This window comes from Labrus bergylta, chromosome 13 (genome assembly GCF_963930695.1).
Source record: "Labrus bergylta chromosome 13, fLabBer1.1, whole genome shotgun sequence".
Taxonomy (NCBI): domain Eukaryota; kingdom Metazoa; phylum Chordata; class Actinopteri; order Labriformes; family Labridae; genus Labrus; species Labrus bergylta.
The window spans coordinates 11,584,614-11,605,091 of NC_089207.1; the positions used below are offsets into that span (position 1 = coordinate 11,584,614).

Below are 20,478 nucleotides of genomic sequence, written 5' to 3' on the forward strand. Positions count from 1 at the left end.
TGTGAGTTTAATGTAAATCACTTAACCATCCGTATTCATAACCTTTGGCTGCCTCCCTTTATTACGACCCACTTATTGCGGGTTATGCCTTTAAGCTTTTTGTTCCCGTGCTATAAATAGGATAGCACTGCTTATTTAAGCTAAGTGTGAACTCAGATATTATATTTTCAGACTCACAGGCAGCATGGCGCCAAGAATCAGACCTTCACTTTGGTCCAAAGGGACATATCTAAATAACTAATTGGTGTACAAACTTGTGCACAGATCTCTTGTTAAAGGGATAGTTGGGTTTTTTTTTTTAACATGGGCTGTATGAGTTACTTGATAAGTATATTTGCCACATGAAATGTCGGTCAGCTCAGCCCCTTTATAGAGAAACCGACTGGACAGAAGGCATTCAACCTCGGCTACACAGCTATGCAGACGAGGCCATTTGCTCCACGTAATTTAGCCAATTTTAAGAAAAGCTTAAAGGTCTGGATTTAGTTTTGCCGATTTTAAGGCACCCCCACACTGCCGTTTTGGACGCCCCACGGTTTGCCAGATATGAGATCAGTTATCAGGTCAAACCAACAGGTGTTGCAGCAATGGAAGCGGGCAAGAGAACTGGTTCAGATAGAAGTGATTGTACCCGACCTAAAAAGCCTCTGCATGTTTCTACTAAGCTCCACGAGCAGAAACGTGCTCAAACTAGGATCAATATTACCTAACCCTAACCCTAACCCCTAACCCTAACCCCTAACCCTTTACAGGTTATCCGGCTGACACAGCAGAGTAATGGCTATAAAGCATTTTATCATAGCTTAGTAGGTTTTCCTCTTTAACAGTGGACACATTTACAGTGTTTTAATCAAGGAAACATGTCGTGCAGAACATGGGTGATGCTTCAATCCCAAGTGGCTGTTGCTCCATCCATGTTAATACACTGTCTGTTTGAAGCAAACAGAACAACATCATCTGCATAGAAAGAGAGGCGAGACTCTGAGGTCCCAAAAGCTGACAATCTCCTCTCTGGAAATGTACAGTAGCTGAACAAAGAGGACACACAGGAACAGTCCAAGACGAGTAAAAGATTTATTTCACATTTTTTTCTTTTTAAATATCACCAGCTTTGCTTGAGGAATCAAGGACAAGAAATAATTGGTCACGGGGAATGTTACAGAGGTTCAAATGCACAAAAAGACAAGAAGAAGAACAGTCTCAGGTCTGAAGGAAACAATGAAGATCGGAGGAGTGACGGTGCATTTTTTTCCTGCTGATGGTGAAAAAGTGTAAGGACGGACAGAGTGTGCTGGCTTTGTTTGATCACTGGAGGGAGGAAAACGGTTGCAATGTGAGAGCGACATCTTTTTCCAGTTGTGATTTCTTTGAGTCGGTCAGTTAGCGCTGAGAGAACGGGCGTGCATGTGCCGATCGAACAGATGAGATGGTCGAAGGTAAAGATCACACAGGGTGGAGTTTTAGCAGCAAGAGAAGAAAACGCACGAAAAAGAAGAGACGAGAATCACTACCATCACAACACCAGACACAAACAAACACATAGTGGAGATCTGCAGATCGATCTAACGGACTGAGCTTGATTATTCACGGCTGATACACAGTTTAATTTCTGCCAACTTTTCTGGACAGGATCTCAATGATTTCATTAACACATTAACATTTTCTGCTTCGAGCTTCTGAAAATATTTTCTGCTTTTCTGATGACGGCCAATAAGGGGGTTGGGTTTGTTATTTTTAGTAGGTGATACGCTTTCTGCTTTCAGATGTTTAATTATAGAAAAAGTTTAACACCTTCAGGACAAAATTGTTGTCGCTTTGGGTGACATTATGGTGTAAATAAACCACTTGGGAACCCGTTAGAAGAACAGCTATTTAAGAGTTAAATCAGTGTTCAGTGCTGATAAAAATCAGAAGACGCTTTTTAAAAAAAAATCAATTATTTTTAGGGGTCAGAGAGTCACACAGGCACTTGAGAGAAAAGACAAAAACACTACGACTTCCATTAAGGCACGACAGATAGCTACACTCACACACACACACACACACACACACACACACACACAAATCTTTGGGATGTAAGCGGCATGATTCTCTCAGCGAGCTCCACACACACTACGCAGCGCTTCAAATAGACACACAAACAAATCTTAGACTCGACCATGTGGATGTTCTTTTTTTTTAAGTTTATCTATGTTAAAACTTTTGATTTCCATAAACTAACAACGCTTGAGAAAATTATTGGTATCTTCAAATCACTATGGATGCTGTTCAGGTGTTTGTGTCTTTAATAAGGTTGACAAATTGCTCGATGCTTTTTAACACCACAGGTTTTCAAATGATTCAGTCTCTGGTTTTCAAATGATAGATGGTATAAACAAGTACAGAAGCTTGAAATAAATCCCCAATCTTCAGTCATTTTAAACTAAAAGCTGTCAGAGCTACAAAAAAATTAAGAGTGAAGAGAGAGCACTGTTTAAATTGCACAAATAGGTTGGCAATGTTTTAAGGTTCAGAAATATGCCAACATATTTGCACGATGTAGACAGTGTGCAGGAGTTACCTGCAATTCTGGGTCATTTAAAAACAAGAGCTGACCCTGTTTTAGGTCTTTTTGATGCCATGTTTTTGAAACAGATATCAATATGGTTCGATTTTCACTAGAATCACACTGAATTTAAAACCGCTGTGCATGCTTGTTGGAGATAGTTACACCTCTAAAACCAGTCACTCTGATTATTGTGCATGTTTGTTTTTTTAAGTTCTTCAGGGCGCTCTCACACTAGGCAACCTGTACCGTGCCTAAGCACCCTTCACCCCTAAAGTCAAGTTAGTCTGACTAGTGAGTGCTCCGATTCATGCTCAAGCACGGTACACTTCCTTGGCCTTGGCACGCTTGGAAGAGGTGTGCTTTGGCACGGAGCACAAGCACGGGTACACAATGAGGACAGCCTTCATTAATTAAGAGTGTCTTTATCATACTATTTGTTATTTTTGTATATATTTTCTAAAACCTTTTATACTTAGCTTGCACCGTGGTTCAGAGAAAAACGTTTTTTCGATTTTTCTGTATGTCCTGCAAGTATGAAAAATTGACAATAAAGATGACATTGACTTTGACTTATGGCTGTATTTCTTAATGTGAACTATTGCCACTATACCAGATTTTTAACTTCAGATATGACTCTATTAAAAAAACTTATTCTGTAAATGTCAAAGATAAAACTGTAGACACTTCTAATTATCTGTCAGTTATACATCATTTTCTACCACTGCCATCACCAACAGTCATTATCTATACTCTTCAATAATCACAGAATGAAGCCTCTTTGCTTCCCTGGTCTCAAGGAAACACAGAGGTACACTTCAGACATTTGCAAATTGTCAACATGGCAACAAAATTAAAATTATAAATGTGATGTGGTGAGAAAAAGTTAGAGACTGTATATTAGCACAAGCGTAATTGAAAGTATAATAAAGAGTAAGCTCAGGATTTGTGTAAATGATTAGCACAAAGTTATGATGTAATGACTTCTCAAGGCTCTTTACTTAAATTAAAAATGGCTTCCATGAATAACGAGGTTAAACAAGAAACAGCTGTCCCACAACTGATCGTAACAAAGCGACAAATAGTTTGTTATCGAGAGTGATTTAAATACATTCAAATGCTTCCTTTACATGTCAAACTAACAAACAGAGCAGCTCAGTCACACTTTAATTCATCTGAAATCAAATTTATGATTTAAGAATTAAAACTTCTGTAGCTTATTGTCAACAAATCCCACGACAACCAAAAATGAATCGCTCTGTCGGTGAAAGCAAGGGACAAATATGAAGAAGGGTCTAAAACTTCAAACAGCCGAGCACGATGTTTGTTAGAAACAAACAAACAAACAAACAAACACAAACGTGGGTCAAAAGAGAATTTGTTGAGGACGTTTTTTTTCAGCCAAGGCTCTGCAGCACGAGTGAGTAATCTCTGGCACGAGGGCGGAGCTGATTTATTTAAAATAAACAGCAGCGATGGTGATTTGTATATGTTGCCCCCTGGAGGCGAATGTATGATTCATGGATTTATAAATAAAACTGAGCTGACTTGATGCGTCCACACAAGTTGAAAATGTTTCCACTTGAGCGAAAGACTGGAGAATTTTCCCGAGGCGCCATGACTCCAGATTCATAATTATACGGAGAGACGAACGCAAAGAGAGAGAAAATGACAGAAAGAGCTCGACGTCCTGCTGGGTGTTTAGATCAAATACAACTGAACACACACATATACACACAGCCCTAAGATCGAGGGTTTGATCACCAGCTCCTGTCCGATGTGTCCTTGGGCAGGACACTTAACCCCGAACTGCTCCCGCTGCTTCATCGGCATCCGTAAAATTTGAATATCTGAGGAAAAGTATTTACTTTCAGCTGACTGAGAGTAGACTTTATTCTCTGCAGGTTAACATGATTTTTTAAATGAGTGCTGTTGCCTCAAAGCAAGGAGGTTCCCGGTTCGTATCCCTCTCTGTGTGGAGTTTGCATGTTCTCACCGCGCATGTGTGGGTTCTCTCCGGGTACTCCGGCTTCCTCCCACAGTCCAAAGACTTGCTCGTTAGGTTAACTGGTGACTCTAAATTGCCTGTAGGTGTGAATGTGAGTGTGGCTGGTGAACAATCCAGGGTGTAATTCCGCCTCTTGCCCAATGACAGCTGGGATCTGCTCCAGCCTGTATAGATGATGGATGCATGTTTAAATGCAAAACTGAAAAAAACCTTCCTTTTCTCATTTAATTTATGTCCTCCATGTAGAACATTTATAAAGTATTTTATGCACATTTGGTCTTTTTTTTTTAATCATTTCCAACAACAGAGGTCTCTGACAAAAACAACAACAAGATAAATCAGGCTTTAGTCGAACAGAAAACACTCAATCTAAAAAGCAGTTGATATCATTGTCGGCTGTGTTCTTTGCATGGGATTTGTTAAAAAATAAGTGAAACAGAAGTTTTTCAGTCTAAAAGTTGAAATCCGCTCCGTGTGATTTAGTGATTTAGCACAGCTCGGCTTTTTATTCTGATGTTTCACCATGAGTCATCAAACAGCTGCAGCCAGAACAAATCAGCACCTAAAATCAGAGGTAATAAGACGCACTGCAACACACACACACACACACACACACACACACACACACACACACACACACACACACACACACACACACACACACACACACACACACACACACACACACACACACACACACACACACACACACACACACACACACACACACACACACACACACACACACACACACACACACACACAGAAAGCATGATGAGTTAATAAACTCACATGGAATCATGGACGTGAATGTCATTGGCAATGTATGCAATATCAACACTAATAGATTATTTATATAGATTTATATATTTTCTCTTTTTTTAAGAATTTCTTCTGTTGTTTTTTTCCTCATTGGTTTCTCAATCTGAATCTCAGATTTAAACCGTGGTGTGTGCAGTAGTGTTGTGTGGGAGCCGAACAGTCTGGTGTTCCTCATTAAAAACCTCCTGTACCCCCTCTACTCTGGAGAATGCACACATTGAGTACACAGGTACAGTGTCTGTTCAGATGTTCCTCCTGGAGGAGCAGAGGAGCGAGCCGACAGGTGAAGGGGGGCGTCATTTAACTCCGGGGGAGGAGCCCCTTCTTGTAGGCGAGCAGGCCGGCTGCGGAGGCAGCAGACAGGGCGGTGGTGACTCCGAGGAACTTGAGGAGACCTCCGACTGAAGGCAGGTTTCTCTCCCAGAAGGAGGTGTGGAAGGGGAGCGCCGGGACCTCCTGATGTAGGACAACATGAGGAGTTTGTTTCAGTTATTTGACCTTCAGGTTTAGTTTATTTTAAATGATTTAGAAAGATTTCTCTCACCACACTCTCAGGCTCCGTCTGCCAGATCTGACTCGGGGAGATTTTCTTCATGGCACACAGGATCTGCAACAAATCGTCTTTGTTGATCAGTGTGGACACTTAAGTCAGGATTTAAATCATTTATTCAGCAGTAGAGTTTCGCTGGGTCATCCTCCTTTAAAAAAATAGATCCCTCTCTGCTCAATTTCCCTGAACTCACAAACTTAAAAAACTCTCCTGAAACCAAAACTAATCCAGAGTTGAAGAAACAAATGAGCCTGCCCTAAAAAGGCAATAATGCTGTATTTTATTTTAAATTACAAATGCTGCAGGCACAGAAATATATTCATTCTAAGAACTCGATAGAGAAGGGACTTCTGTGGCCATAATTTTTCTTTTCTTTTTTTGATGCCAATTCTCAATAATTCTTTCTTGAATAACTCTCAGTATGTAGAAGTTGTTCATGCAAGCAGAAATGATTTTTATAGGTTTTCCTGGTTGAGTATGCTCTGACCTCTCTGGCTGCTCTCTCTCCGGCCTGCACGGCTCCCTCCATGTAGCCGCTCCACTCTGTGGCCGTTTCTGTTCCTGCAAAGTACAACCTGCCCACGGGCTCCCTCAGCACCCTGCACGCACAGGACGGAGAACAACACAGGTTAAAGAGTTAAATTATGCTTGGTGTTAAAGCCTTTATGTCGGTGATGAGGTACATCTGGAGTGTTCCAGTCTTTTCTTGGTTTTGCCGTGCGTTCAAACTTAGCATTTAAACTTTTACTTGTGTGTGTGTTTTACCTTCCATACTGGGTGAGGATGCCTGGGGGGAAGTAGGCCGTGTAGCAGCCCCCCGAGTACTCCTCCTCACACCAGTTCTTCTCCTCGTAGTGCACCGGCTGAGAAAGACATTTCAAACATTTAAATACATTCTTCTTAATGAATACAAATATGTTTCTGGATTCAAAGATCACCTCATCCTCATTGCAACATCATCACATGCCTATACAGTTTTACAGCTCTGTTTTTACAGATGTGTGTGTGTGTGTGTGTGTGTGTGTGTGTGCGTGCTTGTGTTTCAGTCTGAATACACACTCACATGCAGAGCCGCCTCTGAGCCCAGAACTTTGGAGTAGATCTCACAGATCTTATTCTTCCTGCACGAGACACCAGAGTGAGTTAGAGCTGCAGCAGAGCTGGCAGAGTTTTAATGTGACGTGTTTGTGCAGTTACCTCTCCTCTTTGGTCAGGCCTGAGAGCTTCCTGCATTTACGAGCCAGGATGAATCTGCAGGAGAGGGGGAGCAGAAATATTATCCAGTGAAAGAAAACACATTACATTGATGCACAACAGGAGCAGATGTGCACACACTTGGTGCACTTTTAGTTTTTCCATCATTATACTTCAGAAATGAGAGCTCTTCCAACTCTGTGGCCTAAATTCTGGGGGGCCTTTTCCTGTTTCAACATTCAATACAGCATGCCTGAAACCAGATCCGTATATTTGTGTTTATTTAACCAGGAGTAGAAGCCTCGTTGAGATTAACCATTACAAGTCTGAATTAGAAATGCAATGCCTGTGTTTGTATTTATACTTCAGCAGTGTTTCCCCCAGGTTTACAGCTTCGGGGGGGTGGGGAGGTGCGGGCAGACGGACGCCGACACAAACACTTGAAGGAATCTTGGTGTTCATGGGTTACTTTTAATGACAGCTGTCCTGTTCTATCGGAAAGGTATCCTTGAATGACATCTTTCCCTGATTTCCAACTCCATCCACTATCCTATCTCTACAATAAATGCAAAAAAAGCCCAAAATTAAATCTTACATTTAAAAAAATATATATATTAACTTGACCTTCAAGGGGGGCGGGGGGGACTGTTGGGGATGTGGGCCGCCCCCATAATATAATGGTTGGGGAAACACTGTTCAGGTTAGGTTACATCTTCAAATGTTTACTGTTTACAAGCCTAAAGTTTTCTGTTTTTGGATAAATGAAAACAAGATTACACAAACAGTGTTATGCTGACAGTCTGTGGATACTGTTCTGCATTCCTTGTAAAAAGAGTGGAACTGAAGCTGTTGTGGTTTCATTTGAAGTCAAGTTGATAGGTTATGCAAACAGTGGTGATTTGTTAGTGCTTAAAACTGTTTCTATTGGGAAACAAATTGTATTATATTGTATGTATAATGTCTTCATTTGGAACTTATACGCTCTGGGGAAATTATTCAAAGTGACAATACGGAGGCAAAGGAAGTATCATGTTTTTAATCACCCCATGATGGCGGGGACAGTCCCATCCGGCTTTGTGTCATCGAGTGTCAGGCCGATCGGCGCTCCTTCCTCCTCGATCACCATGCTGCCGCAGTAACCTGCAGACACACAGGGGTACGATCATGTCAAATCAGACTTTTCCAAACTTCACACACATCACATTTAGTCCTCCTGTGCACCTTTATTCCTCCAGAAGTTCTCTCTGTAGTACATCATGCACTTGATGACGGAGCCCATGGGGACGCGGCTGATCAGCTGGTTCCTGAGTGGGGGCAGCTCGGGGTTAAAGTGCATCTTCATGTTCAGACCAGGGGGCGTGGCCAAGATCACGTACTTAGCCTATGACAAAGACGTACAGGTACAAAAAAAGAGAGAAATAGCGTGATAGGGAGAGAGAGAGGATAGAAACACAATCAGGACAGAGTGAGCGGCATCACACTCAGCAACCAGCAGAGGGCAGCAGAGAACTATTTTGCCAGCAGCAAGAGTAGCATGCTTTCTTTTGGCTTAGATCGTGCATTATCAGCACAACATTAGGTCACATGTAAAGCCACATATGTGATGATAACTAAAATAATAATACAGTCATATTAACTATTATGACTGCAGCGATGAAAGAAGAACTCAAGAGTTTGTTAGAAGTACCGATAAAGTTGTCATTTATTTTGTTTATCTTACAGTGTAGGTCTGTTTGTCGAGAGTCTCCACCACCACCATGTCCCCGCTGTGGTCGATCCTGTAGACCGGAGACTCCAGCTTCACCCGCTCTCCCAGCTCCCGGGCCATGCACTCGCTGATCTGACTTGAGCCGCCAGAAAACTTCCTCTCCTGCATGTGAATAGACAGGACAGAGAGCTCAGAGGTCCAGCAGGACTAGAGGGGTCTTACTTTAACTTTTGATGTTCTATCCCAAAGATGTTTTTGATTTATTTCTTGTAAAATTGCTTCACTCCGCGCTGATCCCGCTCGGAGTGTGACTCCAGCAGGCTAATAAAACCCACATGACAGAGGCGAGCTGATAGAATCTGTTGATTAATTCGGGTTTTACGCCTTCACCTCCTTCATCTGCTTCTATTTGCTTGACTACAAATTCATGAACATGTGAAACCAAAGGAAAGAATGTGCTTGTGAAATTGCAGCTCATGCAGAGTGATTGAGGACTGAGGGGGCGGAGAGACATTAAGCGCTGCCAAAGCTCTTAAACACAAAATGAAATGAACAGTGACCTTTTCCATACGGTGAGTGTCAGCGTCTCGCCGCTTCCTCCATCACAAACACATTGCTTGTGTTCCTCTTTGGCATTTGGACAAATTTGGCTGCCAGTCCACAGACATCACAAGCTAAATCTAAATCAGTCCCGGCGGTGACACAGGACGAGCCGCTGTTTGTCTTCTTTGATTAAAGACAATTTTTATTTTTCAGTGGAAACACTGAAAGAATACCAAACAGCATCCATCGTTTGTATTGCATCCAACTCAAAGTATTTGAGTCTTTAACATTCATAAAACATTAAGACGCTGAAGATAGAATTCTTTGTTTCAGGTTGCAAAAAGAACAAATGCTCCAGCTTTTGTAGTCTTTACTTCAGACTGCTTTAAACAGGATCATGTGAACTGGTTCCTGTTGATGCTTTGATCAAAGGGTTAAACAGAAAACTGTACACATACCCATACACGCAGCCCAAGAAACAGCAGAAGATGTTTTAAACAGGAAGGTCCAGCAAACAGGACAGAGTGTCTGTTTACCTAAACAACTCCCCTTTCCTCCGTGGCCATGGCAACAGGAACACTCAGCTTTGGAAAGCCCTCCAAGAAAACAGCTTTTGTCAGGCTCATAATGATGCAGAGCTGACCAGCAGCAGACTAAAGGTAAACGCGTTAGAGCTGATTTACGGCGCTGTGGGATGTGACTGATTCTTCTTGGCCGGCCTCCTCTGCACTGCAGGGATCGTTTTCCCGCACAGAGACTTTCGGGGGGGGGGAAGCTGGGACATAATACTCAGATATTCTGTTTGTGCTGCGAGTTCAGCGAGGCCCAGGTAGAAATCATCATTTTGTCCTCAAATATTTAAATACTGAATCTTATATCAAGCTTCGGTAGAGCTGCAAAAATCAGAGGCCTTATTCAGACTGCTGTTAAATATGACCCAGCAGGTTCGCGCTGGTGGCGCAATGGTTAGGGCGCACGTTCCATGTATTGAGACTCTCCACATGGCCCCTTTCCACATGTCATTCCCCGCTCTCTCTCCCTGGTTTCCGACTCTATCCACTGTCCTCTCTCTACATTAAAAGGCACGAAAAGCCCAAAAATAAATCTTTAAAAAAAAAAATAATATGCCCCAGTGACGTCACCTCTAATCTGAATATTGTAGAGTAATGGAGGAACAATGTGATCCCCCCTCTGTACCGTCTTTGGAAGTAGTAACAGAAGCGTTACAGAGGCCAGATGGGATCAGTAACAGTAACCCAGTAAGGAGAACCAATATTACACCTTCCCAGAATTAAGATAATGTCCAAAGAAGGGTGAGATCCCATCTCATATATCGTCTCTGTTCAAAATAAGATAGGGAGCAGGACTGTGTCTCCAAACAAGCAAGGCATCTCTCATGTACTGGTACAGAGACAGAAGCTGCAGACGTACCTGTCCTCCGTTTGAGGTGGAGAAGATCCTCATGGTTCCCCCGCACTGTTTCACATACCAGAGGAACCACAGGGCCGACACCTCGTGGGGTTCAGAGGTCACATTCACGTTGATAAACAGGGTGGCAAAGCGAAGAACAGCCCTTAAAAAAGACAGTACATAATTAGTCAAAAATGTATTTCCATATCACTACTGCAAAGTTATTCTAAAGGCAAAAAATGGAAAATACCGTTTATATGTTATAAAATATGTAATTGAGATGCTGAGTAAGAGTTTCTAAGACACGGTTAAAATGGTTTCATCATGTCAGATGGAAAGTTATCTGACTCTCTTAACAACTATGTCTCTTCATATTCACTTTATTATGGTGTGCCTCAGGGGCCTGTAATGGGGCCATTTGCATTCTTTAATACCAGCTTTACCTTGGGCACAACATTCGCAGAAATGTCTCTTTTCTTTTTACGCTGATGATACACTGATCTACCTGCCTGATGAATTTAGAGCCTCCAATGCCGAGTTTACTCAAGGATTGACTTTCTGATATCAAAGACTGGACGCTGAGAAAAACTCTTTAACTGAAGAAAAACAGGACGGAGATCCTCGTCATCATGTTTTAAGCACATTGCACAAATAAATCTGATATGTGCTTCTTTCTTATCGAGCATAAGAAGCCTGTTGCATGACATGTTGGCGTCTTGGTTCCTTGGTTGATAGACTGTCAGGCAAACTATCACCTTTGACCACCATAATGTCAATCATTCATTCTTGAGTCCAAGGGACATTTGTGCCAATTTGAGGTCGTAAATCGAGATAATCCTTAACTATTCCTTCAGAAGCAATCAGATGCTGTTATGTCTACAGCTCAGGAATCATCGAGGCAGAGAACTTAAAAATGGCCTGCACAATGCTCTCTAGTTAGGCAGGAAAAGTCATATGATCTCCTAATTTCTCCTCTACCTGGTCCAGCAGATTTTCTCAAAGAGCTCCAGCATGGTCATCTTGTCCCACTCCTCAGCATGAGGAGCTTTCCAGGGAGCCTCTCTGGGAATCTGAAACACAGGCAAACAACAAAACATTTAGATTTCATGGAGCAGAGTCAAAACAAAAGTCCAAAACGGATCCTTTCTTTTACCTCCTTGCCCATCTCGTCCATCGTCCTGAACAGGTTGTTGAAGTCCAACATGACGATGGGGTTCCAGATCGGAGGGAAGGAGCCTTTGAACGGGTACGACTTTCCCTGTTGGATACAAAGCATCATTAAACTCAGATTCTTTTTATAACCATCAGTTGCTCACATTGTGTAGTCATGCTTTCTAACGTTGCATTAAGTCAGCACAAGTCAGTTTTTTCATTTTATAGAGATTGGCTGCTTTGGTTTAATATTTTAGATAGTTTATTTCCCGATCAGACACGGAGCAAAGAGGATGTGGGTTCAAAACATCCTAGGTGGCAAAACTACTACTGACAGATGTTTGTAGGATTACAGATGTTCCTGAGTGCATGTGTGAAAACAGCTACTTTTTCATACACAGAGACAATCCAAAGTAATTCACCCCAGCCATAAAGTAAAATAACAATTCAGTTAAAGTGAAAACCAATCTGCATGTATACTTTACTCCAACAAAAGCCAAGAATTATAAAAGAAGCCGTAAAGAATTATTAACTCTAATACTGAACTGAACTTTCTCATCAGGTTTTGTGGCCTAAAAACGTTTTCTGACCGTTAAGTGAGGATGACAGTGAACATGTTTGTATTTGCCTTTAAAAAAATCCACCTGGGTTGACCTTTAATTTGCTTAGTCACTCTGACTGTGAACTTTATTCTCCAGCTCTTTTTATTGCAGTGTTTAACAGCTGATTTAAAGACTGATAAGCATGTCAACAATGCTCTCTGACACTCTTTTTTAGAAACATCCTCTTATCTTATTATCAACAATGTGTCTCTGTTTGTGTGTTTCTTGGTGCAAAAATCCCCTGACGTTCAGCTTGTGAAGTGAAATATTTCAGAACATGAATCTCCTGACAGAAAGAAACAAAGACAGCTACACGTTTAGTGATGACTTTGTGTGAACGCCCTGGTTGTTCTGCTGCAGCTGCAGGATTTCTCAATGTCCTGCTGTTACACCAGTTCAGCCTCTTATCTAGCTTTTGTCTCACCATAACTAGATAAAACCATGAAAACTAGAATTGTATTTCCTCCTAAAAGGTCTTTGAATGCAGCATTTAGTCTGACATTTTCCACACTGTTATCTGGACAGATCATTGGCAATTAGCAAGTTCCCTCAACTATCATATTGTTAATTCCTGTATATATTTATATTATATTTGTTGGTGACAAAATGCCTGTTAAATAAGATTTTCTATTGTACTTGTAATTCCAACACTGAACACTAGGTGGAGTCTTGGCTTATGCTGTGCATAAAGCCTAGCGTGCATTAGACTGGAGCCAGCTGTGTTTTTGGGAGCATTGTACATTAGTTTTGTTGCACCGACCAGAACATTGTCCAAATTTGTTCAGACTTATCACTTGTGACCTTTTAAAGGAAAATTATTATGCTAAACACACTTCACCATGTTTCTCTAACACTAATATGTGTCTCTAGTTTGTCAGCAAACCCCCCAATGATGAGAAAAGTCCATCCTCTGTGTCTTTTGCCTGCTCCACTTTTCAGAAAATGTGTGGTCAAACAGGCCGTTTGGAGATTTTCCCTTCATGCCATCACAAAGGGCAGTAACCCCTACCCCAGGTAGGTGACACTCCCACAGCTAGGTGTTTGTTCTGCCCTCTGAGTCTGCCTTTTCACCGTGAACAAACATTAACAATAGTACTTTTACAACATGCAATAATATCTTCTACTATATGGCGTGTTTAGTCTTAGTTTTCGGAGGAAGGAGCTGCAGGGTTCGGTTAAAATCAGAAACAGAAAAAATGTTTTCTATTAAACCTTTAAATATGCTGATTCTTTCTCTCTTTATTGACTCGTGTTTTCGTCTGTGATGGAGGTTTCCAGTTTTTTGCCATTATTAGAGAGGGCAGCTGAAGAGAGACAGGAAGTGTTGGGAGGAGGGAGTGAGGTGTGACATGCAGCAAAGGGCCGAGGTCGGATTCAAACCCACTGCAGCTGCCATGATGACTACAGCCTCCGGACATGGGGCCCCCATCATAACTGAGAGGCTACCCGGCGCCCCTCCAATTTATTTCTGTTGGTTTTGTTGGCTGTCAGACTTGAAGAAGATTTAAAAACAACGCAAGCCTTCAGTGATTTCACATCTTTCTTCATCTGACATCACATTTCAAACTGTTTCAAAGAAAACACTTATAGATGCAACTCTTGTTGTATAAAAATAAACGCAGTAAAGAGAGATTTTCTGTCAGCGCTGCGACACCTTTCTGTGTTTGAAGGGTGAAAATATAGTTCAGAAATCAGCTGCAATGTTTTCATCAGAGATGTGTTTACACTGAGTCAGAGACACATCAGATTGTGTTTACCATAAATCAACGGGAAAGGGAGTCTTTTGGTGCTGAAAATAGCTTTTTAAATAATCCAATCTAAATTTAGATTCTGGTCCTAAATGGTCTGGATTTGTTTGGACCAGAGAAGATAGGCGGTTTTAAGGCACCCCCACACGGCTGTTGTGGATGCCCCTCGGTTTGCCAGATATGAGAGCAGTTATCAGGTCAAACCAACAGGTGTTGCAGTGATGGAAGTGGGCAAGAGAACTGGTTCAGATAGAAGTGATTGTACCCGACCTAAAAAGTCTCTGCATGTTTCTAATAAGCTCCACGAGCAGAAATGTGCTCAAACTAGGATCAATATTGGAGATGCTTTTGATAATGGTTCACTTTATGGCTGCCTCAGTCAATTCGGCCTGTCTCGTCTTCAACTTGTACAAAATGAAGCAGCCTGACTTTTAACAAGGTCATATCACAGATCCCATACTACACCAATTTTAGCGTGACTGCCCGGAAGCCCATCACATTTTAAATTGATTTCTAAGATACTTTGAAAATTTAAAAAGGCTTGGACCCTGTTTATATTGTTTTAAAAATTCTTTGAACTTTGGCTTTAAGATAATCTTCACCTTCTACTCTGTATGTTGGACTGAGTCTATGTGTGATTTTATTTATGTTTTGAATCTAACTTTGGGGTACATCTCCCCCTGTTCTAATCATTTTTATTCTAATTTGTATTTTATCATGCCGTGCTATTTTTTATTTGTTTTGTTGTTGTTGGTTTTAGAAAGGCGCAATAGAAACATAATTCATTATTATTTACTATTAAAAAAAATTCTGAATCTAAATTTAAATGTATTCTAGCAGTATTGCCTTGGGGAATAAAACATTGTGATTGAAACATCTTTGTGATCTACTGCCAGAAAACTGCCATCTATCTAAAGTCTAAGGACACCTGATGTTACAGGCCACCAGTACAAGGCAGTAAGTCTTAGTGATACAGTTTATTTTTTGAGTTGAGCAACAGAAAACATTTGTACATACAGTTTCTCTGATTTATATCCCTCTGCAAGTCCTGCAGAGAACTCAGAATACTGAGACTTAAAACAGAAGTATATCTGTGTGTCGTCTGCATAGCATCAAAACAAACTACCACGATTATTAATGAAAACAATCAAGGGGGAACTAAACTGACCAGAACGCACACACACAGAGACAGACGGATGATTGAGCATCTCCCTAATGTACAGCATCAGAACTGTCCGTTGCCGTGAAACAACAGGTCTGTCGCCATGGTGATGCTGCTCAAGTGAATGGGGGGGGGGGGGGGGGGGGGGCAGAGGAAGAGGAGAAGGGGGGAGGCAGCAGGAAGAGGGGAGAAAGCAGCATCTGTTTCCACATCAGTGAGCGATGATTCAACCTCACTCTGAGGAGAAAGTGTTAAAAGAGACACAGTCCTCCTTTTTCTGTTTTCTACTTTAATTAAACACTTAGTTGACCTTAAATGTATGTGCTCATGATCTGTACTCCAGCTAAATCCAACATGTCTCTCTTCACCGTCTACAGGCTTTATTTTCTTCTCTTGGGTCGTAAAGCCCCGCAGCTCTGTGCAGGTTTCTTCAGGCCAAAAGCAAGCACACTGCATAAGAATGAATATAAAAAAAATGATGGAAATTTTCACCACAATGTTTCAGAAAGACTGGCAGTGTCAAAACCCTCCTGATGAGCTGAACTTGCATCAGAATATGTTCACCAAACACCAAAAAAATCAAGCAATTTAAAAGTTGTTTGCTTGTCGTCTTGCAGACAAACATCATCATGCATCATGAAATAGTTATATCAGCATCCTTCCAGCCTGTTAGTTTTATTTAAATCAAAGTAAAGTCTGTTTGTTTTGGGTTCATTCTCTGCATACATTAGCCGATCCATCCATCCAACCAAATCCTGGAACTGATCCTAGATAACAGATCATCAAACTGGGACGAAAATCAGGTCTATCCTGTGTAAATCTCTCTGAGTCATGACTGTCTATAATGAGTGAGAAGCTCGAGTCCCGCTGGCTGTGTTGTTGTCAGAGCCGTGTTTACATGGACGGGACGGCCGGCTCCTCCCCTTGTGTATAAAAGCTGTTTTAGTCAAGGACTAGAGAGAAGAAGAAGAACATACTCACTGATTATTTTGATGTCATGTAAGCATCTTTAGATCACGTTCATTCTGTGTCAATTTACATTCAATGTGAAGCTACGAGCTAACTAAAGACCGCTAACATTAGCCTGCTAACACAACAATGCAGAACACAGGTGACTGCAGCTCGAGTCAAAGACAATTTTTTCCGCTGCTTGTGTCAACTCCTTCCTGCAAACGCGACTGGAGAGGGGTTGGAGGTTTGTCTCTGGAGGTTTGTCTCTGGAGGAGAGCGGAGGCTTCAATATGGCAGAGATGTCACCAAAGCCCAGTTTGTTTTGGTTTCATGCTGGTGCTCAAGGGCGACATCTACTGGATCAAGAAGTCGCACATTCTTCCTTCAGTAAAATGTCAAAAAATGATCAATCACAAGGCAACAGATTAGGTTATCCTACAGCAGCTGAAAAGCCAGAAGGAGAAGGTGGAGACCAAATTGAAGCTAATAGGAGAGTGAAACTTTGACCTACATTCACTTAAAGCCCAAGAACATGGCATTAGATGGTTTGCATCTGCTGGATGGGCGAGTCTCTCTCTTGAGGACACTTACAGACCTTTGTTTTTTTTATTGCATTATAAATCCACAAAGACAGATGAGGTTCATAAGAGCGCATCAATAAAAGCATTAAGAGCTACATGATAGATTCTTTAACAATCTCTTTAGTCTCTCAGATGACCCGTAAACGTGCAAACTGTCAGGACATCCACCGTGCTGCCAGCGCCATGGGACAATCCCACGCTCCCTCAATCTCTGATAAGAGCTCAGTATTTAATCAAAGTCTGTTTTCCCATCTCTGATAGTGATAGCTCATTAATAAATCCTGTGCTGAGAGCTGCAGCTGTCTGTTAGGCAGCAGTTTGCTGATAAGGGAAACCAGCGCTGGCCCTTTGGATTACAATCTGACAAACAAAAGCTGATTAGCTACGCGGCTTGCTTGAAAGCTAGCTCTAATAACACAATGGCTTGGCTCACATGCTGATTTACTATTAGCTGCTGTCCTGTGAAGTAATGTAAACACTCTCGTGTAATGTGATCAATGCACAGGAATAAATAACCATTTTTACCTCAGGGTAAACACAAGCCAGTCTTTGGCCATACTTTAGAATAGAAGTTTTTCTTTTCTAAACTACATAGGACAAAATGAGATGACATAACTTTGTGCCCACCCTGTCCTTTGTCAGTCCTCTGCAGGATGAATACCTGAGTTGAAATGTCTTAAATCCAGTCTAGTCTTTGATGGAAGATGTAGCTAACTCTAATGTCTCTGCAGGTTTTTGACAATTGCAATTATTATCTGGTTCCCTTAGCCCTCCTCTCTTCCCGAATGGTTAACAGATAAGCTTCTGTCTCCTTTTGTTTTTCCTGGGTCTCACTATCTGTCTTTCTACACTGCAGCCAGGCTGCAGGCTCCACAGTGGAACCTGTTGTCCCTTAATGCACCAAGAGGCATTAGCCTTACATCTAGCTTTAAAAGGCTTCGGCTGCAGAGACAAAATATAAAACCAATCTGGCCACATTTATGAATTGGAAGCTACTTTGACGTCTGAGAGTTTGGCCGGGTTTCAACATTTTTGGTGAATTTTGCAGAGTCAGCTGTGGGATCAGTGACACCAGAGCTGCTCTTACAAATGCTTAATACATACAAACAATCAGAGACAAAAACACTGTCTGACAACGGTAGGGCTGAGCAGCTTTTGATGAGGCCTGCTGCCATAGAAACCGGCCAGGAAGCTACGAGAGGTGTGTGTGTGTTTGTGTGTGTGTGTGTGTGTCTTGGAGTGGATCTTACAGAGATAGTAGCTAAGGAGACACACACACACACACACACACACACACACACAGGAGCTCCCACACATGATGAGCTCACAGTCTGTCCAGTTATTCCCTCACCAAACCACAGATTTATTTTCTAGCTGCTGTGGGAGCCGAACGTTTTGCTGGTGACATTTCACAGCGCTGTGGAAGTAGGTCATGTCAATAGTGCAGCACTGCCAAGCGACACCATGGTGAGATGGCTGGCACACCGAAGAGTCAAACTGCAAAACAGGGGCCTCAAAAGGACAGAAGGAATATCAAGCAAACCAAAACTCAGAGCATATGATACTGTGAACCCTTACCCCCCTCAGAAAACAGAGGTGTGTATGTGCACACTTCAGATCTGCTACACTACATTTTCCTTTGAAACTGAACGCTTCCATTAATGGTAAATAGACTTGAGCTTGTGCAGAGCTTTTCTAGTCTTCTGACTACTCAAAGCGCTTTTACACAGTAGATCACACCTATACATTCACACACTGATAGTAGAGGCTGCTGTGTAAAGAGTCCATCAGAAGTAACTAATCCCATTCATACACTGCCGACGAAGCAACTCAGGGTTAAGTGTCTTGCCCAAGGACACATCGGACATGTTGCTGCAGGAGCTGGGGATTGAACCCCTGACCTTCCAGTTGAGAGACGACCGACTCTACCAACTGGGCAACAGCCGCCCATTAAGTCCCTGAGGAGGCTTAAAGTTCCTCCTGAGCCATCTGCACAAAGTTATATGACATGAGTTGATTGCATGCCATGAGTTTTATTGCATGCCATGTTCTTTTCTCTTAACAAACACAGCAGAACTTATTGCTACAGTCACTTTCCTTCAACACCAGCGGTCAAACATTTGATTTCTGATGTTTACCTACTTCGACCATCTTCTCTGGTGTTGAAAAATGAAGCAAATGCAGAAGTGCATGAAACTGCAGTTCCTCGAGTGTCTCTTGAGCTGGTGGGAAGTGTGTGGTACTTTGCTCAAGGGCACCTCGGCAGTGCTCAGGAAGTGAACTGGCACCTTTCCAGCTACCAAACCAATTTCATCCGCACTGGGATTTGAAACGGCGACTCTTCGGTTCCCAACCCAAAGTCCCTAAAGACTGAGCCACTGCCCCCCTTCATTATTAACGCTCATTTTGAACTTGGTTATGAAAGAAAGTTGCATGGCGTTCAGTCTTTCTGTCTGTAAGAACATTTAAGGGCAGTTCAGGATGAACACCAGGTGTGCAATGAATCAATAACTCTGCTCCTGCAGTGGAAATCTCCTCTATAGGAAGCACAGGTCAATATTTACTGTGTACCTTTGAGTAATACTTATCAGCTTCTGTCTAATATACCCATAAAATGTAGTCAAGTTTCAATATCCTTGTTTAAATTAATATGAGAGTGTACCTATGTGATTTATGAGGCTGTTATGTGTCTGTAGCTTTAGATCAAGTGAAGACGGAGCTGTGTGTCTGACCCAAGGTTTCTATACAAAGCAGTAAAAGTGTGTTTGACTTTGTGCCCACACGCCCAACCAGGAGTTTAAAGTCCATCTGTGAAGGTAAGATTCACTGACTTGAACAGAGCTTGCGTTGAGATAAGCTCCATCATCAACACAAAAAACACACACACACACACACACACACACACACACACACACACACACACACACACACACACACACACACACACACACACACACACACACACACACACACACACACACACACACACTATCAGGCAGTCCAGTGATTTAAAGAGGGGTTAGCATTAGCAGGGTACATGGCAGAAAAAGGAAATCAAATCAGGTAGAGCAAGACAGTGTTAAGGACAGCGGTGCACCAACAATAACAAGATGTGCAGGAGAGTACAATGAGAACAAAAATTAGCCCTATTCTGTCTTTGTTTGCTTCTGCTGCCCGTTCAAGCACTCAGAGAGAAGACAAACTGCATTACAGAAAACCCCTCAGGCTAAGATTAGCATCTCCATTCGCTAATGCTACAGAGGAGAAGGGTGGCCTGCTGCTCGGCAAACATGCAGGAGGACACAGAAACAATATAATGTTTGGTTCTCTGCAACAAAGTACAATGGACCTCTCTGAAAGAGTCAGAGGACCAAAGCGAACATAAAGACCCAAAAAATCTGCTAGACAGAAACATTTCCAAAGGCTACTATAAAGTGAGTTAAACAAACCCAGGGTTACCTTGCTTCACTGCTTTGATGGGCCTTCCAAAACCAGACCCAAT

At 42.0% G+C, this 20,478-nt stretch overlaps 1 protein-coding gene across 1 annotated transcript in view; it reads right to left on the bottom strand.

Annotated features, from left to right (window-relative positions):
• Nucleotides 1-1,060: 1,060 nt before the first annotated feature.
• mao (monoamine oxidase) overlaps nt 1,061-20,478 on the bottom strand; it is a 32,262-nt gene continuing 12,844 nt past the window's right edge. Inside the window, exons 4-15 of the mRNA XM_020631993.3 lie at nt 11,934-12,038; nt 11,759-11,850; nt 10,802-10,943; nt 8,840-8,989; nt 8,341-8,500; nt 8,163-8,259; nt 7,123-7,176; nt 6,989-7,046; nt 6,691-6,788; nt 6,413-6,524; nt 5,920-5,982; nt 1,061-5,831 (exon numbers count right to left, since the gene is read on the bottom strand). Of these exons, the coding sequence (XP_020487649.2) occupies nt 5,676-5,831; nt 5,920-5,982; nt 6,413-6,524; nt 6,691-6,788; nt 6,989-7,046; nt 7,123-7,176; nt 8,163-8,259; nt 8,341-8,500; nt 8,840-8,989; nt 10,802-10,943; nt 11,759-11,850; nt 11,934-12,038 (1,287 nt within the window). The 3' untranslated portion in view covers nt 1,061-5,675. The remainder of the gene's footprint in view (nt 5,832-5,919; nt 5,983-6,412; nt 6,525-6,690; nt 6,789-6,988; nt 7,047-7,122; nt 7,177-8,162; nt 8,260-8,340; nt 8,501-8,839; nt 8,990-10,801; nt 10,944-11,758; nt 11,851-11,933; nt 12,039-20,478) is intronic.